Genomic DNA, 14,189 nt, shown 5'->3' on the forward strand with positions numbered 1-14,189 from the left:
TGGTAAAATTAATAAAATCGTATGTTCGACTTTTAACCATAAAAGATGTACCTAAATAACAAGAGTATATTATTATTGATGTTAAGAGGACTCGTACTCGCCATGTGTTGTCTCCGTGTTATTATAACGCATAATAGCAAATTGTACTTTAACAGGAATACGTTTTACAGTGTTATTTTTAATGTCTGCGGAGTGAGTAGAACTATTATCAAATTGTAAAAATATTATCCACAGTGCACCTAGAAAGGTCTTTTTTGATATTTTTATTTTTAAAAGAGCCGTGAGCATTTTAAATTGGAAATTTTAAAGTCTGTCTTCAGACACCCGTAATACATAATACTAATAGTATTAACATCACTTCAAATCTATGTACCGGATTCTTAGTACCGTTTATTTAAAATAGTTGATTTTAGAGAAAAATTACAAGTTATCGAAACATTGTAGAGGAAAATAATATTAACTGTGCTCCAGCGAATAGTTTCAGTCCCATATTTTTATTTTATTATGAGTTTTTATTAGTGTTTGGTATTTGAATATAATTTCAAATTTCTTTTTCTAGTTGGGTTAGATTAAACTCGTTTTGGTGTTGACTGAGACAACAACTTACTCACACAACGCGTATACAACGGTCACGCTCCTAACACGAAATTATAATATTTTGTTTTGGGGCTAAAACAAATATATGGTTGTATCAAACCGACAAATATTTCACTAAACTCGCGTGTTGCCGTACAGGTATATAGTCGACGAGCACCCTGTATCTATATACACCATATAACATCACGCAGTCCAACCTCCGACACACGTCACATGGAGGTAGTTATATGTACCACTAAACGCTGTAACACTAATACCTATATAACTAACATAATAACAAGTAACAACGTGCTACTATTACGTGCACAACTCACGTGCTCGCACGACGAGGCGGCCGCGGGGCATTTGCCGCAGACCGTCGTCGTCGCTGGGCCTGGCTGCAACGACGCGGCGTGATCGTCCGGCGCCACCGCGTCCGCGTGATCGGGTTCCGGAACCACGGACACGTGTTCGTGAGCGACGTGTTCGGTGACGAAGTGGTCGGCCACCAGCCACTGCGGCGTGTCGACGACTTGGGCCGCGAGCGCCGGCCGGAGCCGCGGGTTACTCACGGTGGCCGTGGCCGGCTGTCCCGTGACGCGCTCGGGGTGGTGCGGTCCGGAGGTGGTGGTAGCCTCGGAGGTGGCGGCGGCAGTGACGGCGCCGGTGGCGGTGTCTGGGACATCGATGGTGGGAGCGGGGGCGTTGGTCGACGGTGTGGCCGCCTCCTCGGCCAGCAACCCGTCCTGACGATGTGTTTTTTTGCTGCTGCTGCTGCTGCTGCTGCTGCTGCTGTTGTTGTTGTTGTTGCTGCTGTTGTTCTTCTTGCCGTTGTTCTTCTTGTTGTTCTTTTTCGAGAACTGGCGGTAAAAGTGACCGACCGCAGCGCCAGTCGCGGCCATCGCCGTCGTCGCGGCCGCAGGTCTTGGCGAATCCGTTTCGGTAGTGGTGCTCTCGGTGGTCTGTATAAGGAAATAAAAAAATAATAAAAAAAGATACTATAATAATATATAAGTACGTAGGTGTTATAACATAACATTGTTGTTTAATACATCATTAATGTTGCAAGTTCCGAAATACGTTTACACGAATATACAGTGTGGTATAATAATGCTGCAGGCAATAGTTTCTTTATAGTATAAGTATATATATAATATAATATTATATATATTATTATTAATTTACCATTCATTCTATTGGATACAGAAAACCTCCTTGAAAATTGATCCACTAGGTATAATATCATTAATTGCAAGTTCCGAAATACGTTTACACGAGTATACAGTGTGATATAATAATGCTGCAGGCAATAGTTTCTTAAATATATAGGATACTACTTTTTACCATATACGTATTTTATTCTATTGGACAAGCAGTGTAATAGCGACATCCATGTGGCCAGACATATGTCCATTTGAACACAAAAATCCTCTTTAAAAACTAGAACGGTATTCTTAATCTGCAGCAATGCTAATAAGCAACATTAAAGGGTTAAGAAGACGTAAAGTTACTTTTCAATTGGATTACAAATTATCTTTCATCAGTTATTATCAATATTCCCAACGGTCGAGTAGATGCATTTAGGCACTTTTAACTACATTTTAACAATCGTTTTCGTTAATAAATTACTTATACAATAGTACGTAAAATTTATAATAAATTGCTATTAACATGTTTTTTTACAATAAGTATTTATAGTTAAAAATGTAACTTTTTATAATCGAGTATATATCGGAATAACACTTAGTTACTAATTTTCGGGGTTCTAGTGATTCTACTCACTCTATATGGCCCGTTGAGGATGGTTTTACCCAATAATTGTATGGTCTCCGTAAATTACCACAGCGGCCAGGGTGGTTTCGAGATCACCGAAAACCCAAAATCACCAAACACATAAGACGTACTCGGAGAGTGACGTTTCTATAATATATTAACACGATAATAATATGTTATTATAACGTGAGATAATAATTCATCTTTGCGTCAGAGCACAGACATGTACACGTACACGTACTACCCGAAACACACGTGCTTTGTTTTATAATGCAACGTATACACGACGTTTTTTATTTCTTGTTTTTTTCACATATTATAAATAAATTATAAAAAACATCACAATCGAATAATAAGCGCCGAAAAATTTGATAGTACTTTATAATATTATTTCGCACAATGCGCATTTGGGGGTAAGACCTGCGAAAAAAAAACATTGTCAAATTTAAAACATTTTCATTCCACTAACAATAATAATACTATCAAATAATGAAATTCAACATTTTTACTATATATATGTATATGTATCTGTCATATTAGGGTCGATATCATGTCGTAAATCATATGAAACTGCAGTATTTTACGATCAACGCTATTTTTTTAATAATTGTGTTAAAATGCTTTTACTCACAAAGATTAATAAGTGCTATAAATTATGATGTGTAAAATACACCATCATAATCATAAAATATTGTCTGTCGGCTACGATTAGTTTTTAATCAACGAAACACGTATACCTACCCACTATATAAATACGGCTCCGATAAACGGTTAACCTTTTTATACTGTCATTCATAAATTCCATATTTATTTTTTAATCGATCGGACACAACAGTACCGCAGCGCCGCTTTTTTTTCTAGTCTGACGAATGTGCCCAGTTCGTAATAATAATAATATATAATCCTATTATAGAAGGAATCAACAACGGCGAGCCGCCCAAAACGAAATTCCTCCGTGCATTCTACTTCGTCTTTACCAACAACTATCGAGTCGCCGTGTGTGAGACCTGGCCCGGCCCATTTCAGGAATACTCGTTAATTTCCAGGTCACACCTTTGATAAATTATTTACTCGAACGCATATCGTATCCATCACATATATAACAATAATTGTAATACCCATTGAGTATTAATTTAAGTAAATAAAATTACACATAATATATAAATGTACACTATATTCCTATTTCATCATTTTGTTAATTCAGAAATATTACGTTAACAGAACCCGTTTGTATAACTATGTGACAATCAAACTTTCTCGTTCACAGCAAAAACGCATTTTTTTAAATAAATAATAATATAATCAAAAGAAAATCGTTATTTATATCTTCTCACTCGTGATTGTTGGGTAAGAATATCGAATAGGTATCAACACAAAAATGTAGGTTCAGATAAGAGCGCAGATAGTGATGTTAAACCGTGTTTTTCTCCATCAACATAAATTATTTGTTTTTAATTAATTTTGGAAACTTATACTGTAGGTATACGTAATACCTATATATTATGTACAAAGAGCCGAATTAATATGATTTTCTTAGTGGTTTTTTGATTTTGTTGAATTCAAAATTAAAAACAATTTAATACGAGTCTCAACAAGTATGGGTACGCCTATCCGGTAAATATTTTTAAACTTAATTTATTAATTTTCTGCAACTGAAAAGTTGAGTAAGTTTAGAAGTTTGAGTGACGGGTATGTATAGATGAATACATGATAACTTACATGGTGATTATACTATACACAAAATATTATTAGTTCATATGAGTGTATAATGGTAACCTATTAGCTATTGTTCCCTACTACAACTCCCAATCATAATCCAATTAAACAAATATCTTTATATTTTAAATAAAATATAAAATGAAATTATATGTAAAAAAATAATAGAAATAATATACTCTCACACATTCGTACAATACACACTACACAGAGTATACAAACAGATAAATTTAACAACAATTATCGTATAAAATAAATAAATAATTAATATATTATAGGTACTGATATCGGGAAAAACGAAGCAATTATGAACTGGTATCAATATAAAGACACTACAATTGATACATTTGAGAATTTAATTGTCCACAGAGCAATTAATCGATTTGTATCAAACTTTACAGAACTTTAACCTTATAAAATACACCTACCCACGAAGCAAGGCGATGATATTACTTACCATTATTATTATTATAACCGGACAGTCCGCCAAAAAAAGAATTCATAAAAATATTTATTGGCCAAATCCACAATTTATCAAAATTACAGTTGGTCAGATACGTCTTGTATTTTTGGCTTAGTTTAAAATTCCAAGTTCAGTTTCATGAATTCAATAGATAATAATTTAAAACAATTATCTTATCTACCAATTAGTAATTAGTATACAGCCACAGATATTATAATGGCACGTTGTCACAGCGGCCGTGTTATAAGTTACCTAACTGCTGTTTTTTATAGTGTAATGATGATATATATTTGAAAACATTTGAATTTTTTTAAATAAGTGGTTTGACATGTAATTATAATATGATCACAGAAAACAATTTATTATTATACTATACTAACTTAAAATGCAAACTTTTGTATGGAAATTATTGACTTCTATAGCATTTCAATTGATACATGCAGAAATGTAATGACTTAATTTAGTACAATACATAAAAAAACTCATTCGAAACTAAGTACAACAAATTTTGTATTATTACTGATGAAAAGTACTTTGTCAGTCAAAAAGTGTTATTGTCAAATTGTTTTTGAGGAACTTTCTTTTGATAAATTTTTTTGTGACCAACTGTCATATTGTACTGTCTTATTATATCATACGTTGCGTAGAATTGCTGACTTTATAAACATAATACTCTACAATAGGTGTATTTACATTCTACATATACATAGTGTATATATATATGGATATTACATACACTGTTTAACTTTAAAATAAGTATAGGTACTAGTGTACTACGGAAGGCCATCTTGTTAAGTACCTATAGGTATATAATTAAAAATAATACTTAATAAGTATTGACCTTTTTTGGATTTTGTTTTATTTTAAATAGGTTTGATATTCTTTGAGAAATAAATATTTTAAACACTATTTTAGTACTGTTTTTAGTATTTGTATTTCAAAACACAAAATACAAATTAAAATTAGAACATTGATTTTTTTTTAATGTAATTGTACGGCATTGCCTACATAAATGTACTACTTACAATACTACTACTAACCATTGCAAATGTATATTATGTTAGTATTTTATTTTTTATTTTTTTTTTTACTGGCACAACTAGTCAATTAGTATTTTAAATACTTTTTAATGGTATTTTTAACAAGTATAACTGCAGATATATGCTGATACGTACTGTACCTAAACGTAAAATGATAAGTCACTAAAATAACACCTGCGGCGTGCCAGAATCAGGACATTTTTTATCTCCTCTTTTCACTCAGCAATCAATCAATCATTCAATTTATTTTAATCACATATTTATATTCATTATACTGCATACCTATAATAACCACTTACGGATCCAAGCGTATACACATGCCGATAGTTTATATTTTCTATATCGGTTTATTATTATCGTATAATAATGAATAAGTTACGCGCTTCGGTAGAATTTAAAATTTCAACTAATTTCCGCGGGTTAACTTATGTGCACTGTCAGTCTCTGACGTGATTTTATATTACTATCACAGTGCTATAACTTATCAGCATTACGCTGTCGCAACAAACGTTCAACTGCACGTTATAAGGACTTAACACGACATTCCTTTTAGATAAAGAAAGTAGGTTTACTGTTGTTGTTGTGTTGTTTGTAACTTATGGGACAATTTGTTATGGTTCTCGATGGGAGGAGGTCCAGCGTCAATATATAGGTGGGGCTACATTAAATCGGGATGAAAAACTATCGATAAAATAAGAAGAGGGAAGGCTGTAAGAAAAATATAATCAGCACTTTTAAAACGTGGTTTTGAGAGATATCTATTAGGTAAGACGAGTAAATGCCATGGAATCATATAAAGTAGGTAGGTACCATATAATATATTATAATATATATTGTTATTAATATAGTGTCCAGATGACTGTACATAAGGATATCGCATTAGAGTCGGTGGCGTTAAGATATATATACACGAAAAATATTAGAAAATTATTATAATATAAAATGCAATTAGGTGTACGCATGCGTTAATAAGTCTAGTCCACAGCGAGCTTGTGTATTGTGTACACATCGGAATATTATGTATATACAGACATACCAGTAATAGTTTATGACCGTAGGCGTTCCATCCTGCCGATAGGATGTGTACTTTCTGTTTGTGTGTGTGTGTAGTGTAATATATACAACCTATAATGGCAGGTCCAAGGGGGGTCGTCTCCACGGAACAGTGATTATTATATCAGGCACGTTAACAGCTCTATACTTGGAGATGTACGGGGATGCTTTCGACTGGTTCCATATTATTTTAAACTTATCCCATCGCCACACCCGTCCGTGTGACCGGTCCACTGGGAATTCTCAGTAAATCCAAACACTGAATGAATGATGTATATTATATTATATTGTAACACTATAATGTATAATAATAAGACATACGAGTGAACATGGGGCACAATATGAAGTTAACATGTGTATTATATGTAAGTTTACATCGATGTACATACAGAACACAAATAATTTGTGTGAAAACCTCTGTAAGTAAGACTGAGTAAATCATGAGACGGCCAGTGCACATTGTCTATATATACTGCATGTCCCCAAAAATTACGTTTCACTCTATAACTTAGTTCATATATTACTCAGTAACCTATACATATTTTTAAATTCATTTTACAAGATATGAAACTACTAACTAGACTATTGGATTATAAATTCCTATAACAAACAATTTTTTTACTTTTGTATTTTACGCATGCGCAACAACTTCATTTGTACCCTGACACGCGGTGTGTTACTATCAATATGTAATAATACTTTAGTCATAAATAAAAATATGTCCTATATCAATAATTGGTATATTATATCATGAAACTAATATGATTAGTGATAAATTAAAATATTAAGGCACCTATCTCAATAACTCGGGTTTAGTGTTATAGGCGTTCAATATTTTCTCCAGTGGACTTAAATAATATCAAAACTGGTTATTCAAATTGGACAAAATAACTAATAAGTAGTACAACTGTTTACAAAACAAATATTTAAAATTATTTCAAAAGTGGTTTTTTCATAAAATATAACAACTATGAAATACACTTTATACTATGTATAATATAAAAAGTAGTTTTTTAAATAATTGTATGCGTACACTTAATTTTTTATAGTAACGCCTAAACAAACTTTAATTTTTGAATTTATACATTTTTATTAGTGTTCAATATGGTAATGAGTAACTCATGAATTTTCAAAAATATAAAACTTTATTTCATATAGTTCTTATTTTTTGGAAACCCTATCTGCATGACAACCAAATAATGATAGAAGTTGTTTAGAGAATCATGAAAAGGGTGAGGGATCGATACAATGGTTTTTGTTAGATCGTAAACACAACACGGAACTGGTATGAAAATAAAACGAACTACTATGGAATAATTTAAAAAATAATATAATGTCACGAAAAGTCTAACGATAGGTTGTATTAAATAATAATAATAATAAAAAAAAGTAATGGAAAAAATAATTCGTAAAAACAATCAGTTACAACACAAATGACAAAATTTAAACGAATGTCGGAATGGAAAATAAAATAATATAAAACAATATTGCTGAATTGTGAACAAACTACAAAAAAAACAGCTCCTAAAAGATTCTAAAACGTGAAAATAAATTTTCATTCAGTATGGGGATTAACATAAACACTACATGGCATTTAACAACAATAAATGTAACATTACGTCATTTATGTAGTTATAGTAAGTATAACATAATATTATTATCTAGCTTAATTTTTAAATAAGAATTGCTTTCAAATAATTTCATAACACCTCGATTGAATACTTACAGAAAAGTATAGCATAATGATTTTATATTATAATGGGCTGGTCCGTAAAAAAATATGCACCTAGGTATACTGATTATACTCCGGTTCTAAAAATTATGCACACGTTACCAATCAATTGTATAATTGTATAATATTTCATCGGTATAACGATGTCAAAACCGTTGTTTAGTAATTCATTTCTAATTAAAACTAAAAATTTAAAACATTAATAAAATAATTTCAATGACCCCTAAACGGACGAGAAACCTATATGTAAAAAGTTTCGTTCAAAATTAAATAAATAGATTTCGGATGCCATAAAAACTCAACGTGCACCTCCTTCTTTTGTACACGTTTGACGAGAGGTGAGGTCGAGTTCATTGATACTGTTCGTTCCCTCCTATTCAGTAATCATATGTATATCACATTATTGTTTAATACCTGTGTAATAATAGCTATAGAAATATTATAAATAAATCATTAAGGGATTAACATACGTTTTATTACTATTAAACAATCCGTTATAATCGTTTGTTCGAGATGTTTTAATAAATAATATATTAATATAAATAGGCGAAATTCAGTTGTGACCTCAGGTCGTACTACCGGCGCCCATTTTTTCAATCTTAGAGATTTTCGTATAGCATTATTTATTAACTCATATATGTTTCAAAAAATTCTATACCTAGAAAATGTATCTCCAAATAGTTTTCACCCGTTTTTATACAACACTCTAGGTGTATGGAACGATGAAATAAGAATAAATGTAAATTCTTTCAAATAGTTTTTCACCATTGATCAATTAAACATTTAAAAAATAAAATAAAATAAAATTATCACGTTCTATAGTTTTTCTAACATTTTAGATCAGTACAAGTACTTATATAAGTATTACTGAAAGATTCATAACTTTAACAACACTACCTATAACTGTTTTGGACATCTTGATGTATATTAATTGAAGTTCAGAAGTTTCGTTTTTAGAGTTATTTAAGTTTGTGTCCTAAGGATAATTATAGATCCATAATTATGGTTAGACAGATCGCGGATATGTGGACTAAGATAATTTAACGCGTTTACTTTTTAGTACCTAATTAATATTAATCTATCTGCTGGTTTCAGTCACTGAAGTCTTCTTAGATAGTATAAGAAATTGAAAAAATATAACTATTGAAGAAAAACGAATAGTGAGAATGCTTTTTGAATAATCCACCTGTATTATACTATTGTAGATTGGTTAGGTACAGCTGCGCGACTTTAATTTAATAATCATGAAATCGTAAGTGCGCAGTGACGAAAATACTGTATATTATTATATAGATAATAATAATATAATATATTAATATGTAGGTATAAAAACCGATTGGTGACAATTTTCGAGATCTATCTTTTTAGCTGTCGTGCGAGAAAACAAACAATGCGTTATATGGCTGGTACCCTGCACATAGATATTATTATGATGAAATCGTCGAAAATCAAATACAACCGATTGCGGCGGAACGGCCTGCGTACTGCAGAGGAAGTGCTCACGTCTTGTTTCCGGGGTGGGTGTATAAAATACAGGAAATGAACTCGATACGTTTCTGGGCGCGAATAACACTCCGCTGCAGTGATGGGTACCTACATACCGGTTATCGTGTAAAATATGTGCTACCTCGTACATTATAATATAATAGAATGCAATGTTTTCGACGAAAATTCGCGCTATGATGTTAATTACGCGAGTACAAATCACGACGATGTATAATATAATCGTAACTGCACTGTTTTTGCAATTTATAGGCAGATCACAATCGCTTCACGTCAATCAATGTCACTTATAAAATTGTATTAAATCATGTACCTATTAAAAAGCCGCCACACACAACCGTGACGCGTACCTACCCATAGAATGTCTGCATATGAACTTTCACGCGGCGGCGTCCAATGGCCACATTTTCGATAATCTACCGCCGGTGCCGCGGTGTGCAGGACGTGTAGGTGTGTTTTCTATATTAGCTCAAGGTCGAAGTTGTTGTATTACTACTGCGATAACGCCGGTTGATAAAAGGACGAAAAAAACGGCCACTGCAGGACGGACTACGCCTGATAGAAATGCATCGTGAAATATCAACAACGACAGGGTCACGTCTCTAGTTTTTGTAGAATATATTCTATTTCTTCCCACGCCATGCAGGCTTACCATGAAATAACTATATGACGTTATAGGTACGTACGTGTATTAGGTGCACTGCTACTATATCACAACCCTGATGTGGTTTATGGGCCGTGACATAATATAATTGTTAAAATCCAATGATCCGCACATACACCCATGCGATCAACATTTTTATACATAGGTACTACGCGTAGTTAAACTTTTTTTTACATACTTGCAGTAAAAAAATTACTAACACATCACACGTGTTTGTATACGAATTTAAAGATACATACCTATATCATGTGCAAAGAAAATTAATACCTGATTTCCATAAAAAACGCACTGCATCCCGTGATTATATTCACGAACATGTGCTTATACCTCATCGTCTAATCTTACCTACTCCTCTATCTTCTTACACCATATTACACGTTTACCATGAAACTATATGAAGTTATAGGCACATAAATATTGTATAGATGCACTGCTATATCACAACCCTGATGTGATCTATGGGCCGTGACATAAAAACAATAACATAATATTGTTAAATTCCAACGATCGCAAGCACGCCCACTCTCGCGGTCAACATATTTAAACACCTGCGCGCAGTTAAAAAAAATTACTGACACATCATCACAGGCGTTCGTACGAATCTATACTTATATTATGTGCGAAGAAAATGAATACCTAATTTCCATTTAAAACGTACGGCGTCTCGCGATTTTATCCACGAACGCTTACCGCATAGTCCCACTATGGGAATCTAATAATCTCTCTTTTTCTTTTTAAATCCACTCCATTTAGAGGCTTGTATTCTATAGATTTCAGATATTGATTAGAAAGTTTTATGATTTTTTTTCAGTCATTTGTGTCTTATTTCATATCAAACTTTTATGTCTTAGACATTTTACAAATAACTATTATTAGGTACCATATATGCGTTGTCTTAATGAAAATAAAAGATAACATATTATACTTAATTGATTTTTAATTATCTATAATAGATATGTATTATCCTTTATTCGTGTACGCATACTCTAAATTAAGCAAGCCCTAAAATATTTTCTAGGTTACAATTTCAATTTTTTAACTCACAAATGCTTAAACAGCTTTATTATTATTAATATTGTATACTACTATAATTATAATAATATAGACTATTAATATTCCATAACTTACATGTTTATCGGCCAATTAATAATTTACTACTTCTTCACTTGTTTCTCAGCGTAATTATAATTCAAGTCTAAAATTATGTTATACTAACAATACTGTAATAATTATTAAACTAAATATACGAGTTTCTTAGATGATAATAAATAATTGTTGACTGTATCAAAATGTAAAATGATAGATGAATTAGAATTGTAGAGTGATATTCATCCGATATCACACAAGTGGGATCGACAGAATTCTAAGAACACTTACAATATTTATGATGAAGCATGTATAAATCATCATCAGTATTTTTTCATGTTTGTTTTTATTTTCTTACTCTTAATATTTATGGTCGTTCAAACGCAGTCAACCACACAAAATAAACTGGAACGATTATAGCAATGCATTTATAACAAAATTAATGTATTTAAAAATGTGAAATGGGCTAATGAAAACCTAGGTACCTATTTTTATATCTTAATAATTATATATTATAAGTAAGGCAATTATAGTTCTATATTTTCATTAAACCAAAAATCAGGACTTCAACATACTCGTATAGTACATATTTTAGTTTTTTACACAATTGTTGAGAAATTTAAATTTGTACTACCTGCATAAAATTGAAATTTATAGAATGTACATGTAAACACTTTAATCACATGAGTTAGGTATGTATATCATGTAAATTGATATAGATAATTTTTTTTAATGAAAAGATTATGATATGTACTAAATAATTTAATTTTAACAGCCTGTATACATTTTACAAGAATTAATGAACTAATGAATTAATAAAAAAAACTATATTAATTTAATGAATCTAACCATGTAAGTAGGTAAAATGTACAGCTGAAGATAAATCATAAACCTAATTGAGAAAAAAAAATGGTCTTAAAATTATAATTTATTTTCTTAAAAATAAATTTGTTTTATTTTATAACGTTCATAAATTAAATAATTTTAAATAATTTAAGCAAATTATAAACTTTGTTAATTTTTTTAATTTTTATTATTTTCTAATAAGAATATTTTTATTTTATTTTAGTTTTCGTCCAGTACCTTGTTAATAATTATTTATAACATTCAAAATGTAATTGATAAAAAATGTAAACAATTAATCGTATAAGCCTGTTGTGCCTGCTACACATCTTATAAGTTATAACTACCTACACTACAAAGTATATACTATATTTATGCTAAAACCGAGCTTACAACAATACAACTTGAATAATATATTCTCACGCCAACTAACAGGACCACCCAAAAGAAGATCGCTCGTTTAATTTTCTTATACTACACATTGATCAAAATATCAAAATAGTGAACACCTTTTTTTCTTTTTTCTTTGAAAATCATGAATGTTTCTGTGTAATTGCTCAATTACACGTATATGCATCGCCAGCAGCAGTATACACGATTAAACCCGAAAACCAGTATATAAATATAATATACGAATAGTATAATTTTGTTCGTCTTGTCTAATCTACTACCTTATAGGATAATGGATATTAATATATATTATACTTGCTGGGTGTCCAGACCAAAAACATATGAATGTGAGAGTTTCATGACATTAAGCAAAATGCCTATAACGTGTCATTTCTTAAAAATATTTTCAGCATATTTTATATGCTTATAATTTCCATTTTCCACTACAGACTGAATATCGACATGTTGATAGTTGTTTGACATTTAAAAAAATATATTATGATATATGTTTTATCTGTCAAGTACAATATATAAAAACTTCATGTTAATACAATACATATTAGGTTTAAAATACTATAAATATATAACATTTTAATATATAACTTATACGACATTAATAATTGTAGTGTATTTTTTATTTATATCATGTTGTCCATGGAATTTTAATTGAAATAAAATTAACATAAAACACAAAATTTGAAATGATTGATTATTTTTAAATGAATATAAATTATTTAGAAATTATTAAGCTACACTTATAATCTATAACGTTAACATAGTATAGTAAGAACCAAGAAGTCTAAAGAAGATAACAAATTTGCAAAATATTATAATTATAACTTACTGTGTTATTAAAATAAGTAAATATAATATAATATGTGTAATTATTAATATTATCAGTGTCTACTATAATATACAGCTGGTATCTTTATCTCAAAAACATTTTTAGTTCTCTGTGATTATTATTATTATTATTATTGATTATACTGAAAATTATTTTATGCATAGCCGTAATTTTGTCTTATCATATTAGTACTGGACATGGCTACATTTAATAATATGGAATCTAATATATTATATTGAGCGATGCAGCATTTTTTTAGAATTATGAAATTAAAAATTGTATAATACCTAATTGGGTTATGCGTATATAGGTACTTATCAAAAGCAATACAAGTTATAAAATCGGGCTTACTTTTAGGAAATGTGAATCATATTAATTATTATGTATGAATGACTAGTCTATGTTCTAGATTATTTAATATATGTTTAAACAAGTACACAACATATTATGATTTAACAAGACAAATTAAATACTAAATACAAATATACAGTTCACTCGAGTTTTTT

General features: G+C 30.6%; 1 protein-coding gene across 2 annotated transcripts in view; it reads right to left on the reverse strand.

The window, feature by feature from the left end:
• Positions 1-14,189, reverse strand: part of LOC111027839 (puratrophin-1-like) — a 172,268-nt gene that overhangs the window by 145,621 nt on the left and 12,458 nt on the right. For both annotated transcript variants that reach the window (XR_002603853.1, XM_022306293.1), the window contains exon 2: positions 912-1,538. Coding sequence is in view for 1 of the 2 variants with exons in the window: in XM_022306293.1 (XP_022161985.1) it covers positions 912-1,538 (627 nt within the window). In the remaining variant the exon portion in view is untranslated. The remainder of the gene's footprint in view (positions 1-911; positions 1,539-14,189) is intronic.

This window comes from Myzus persicae, unplaced genomic scaffold (genome assembly GCF_001856785.1).
Source record: "Myzus persicae strain clone G006 unplaced genomic scaffold, MPER_G0061.0, whole genome shotgun sequence".
NCBI classification, from domain to species: Eukaryota; Metazoa; Arthropoda; class Insecta; order Hemiptera; family Aphididae; genus Myzus; species Myzus persicae.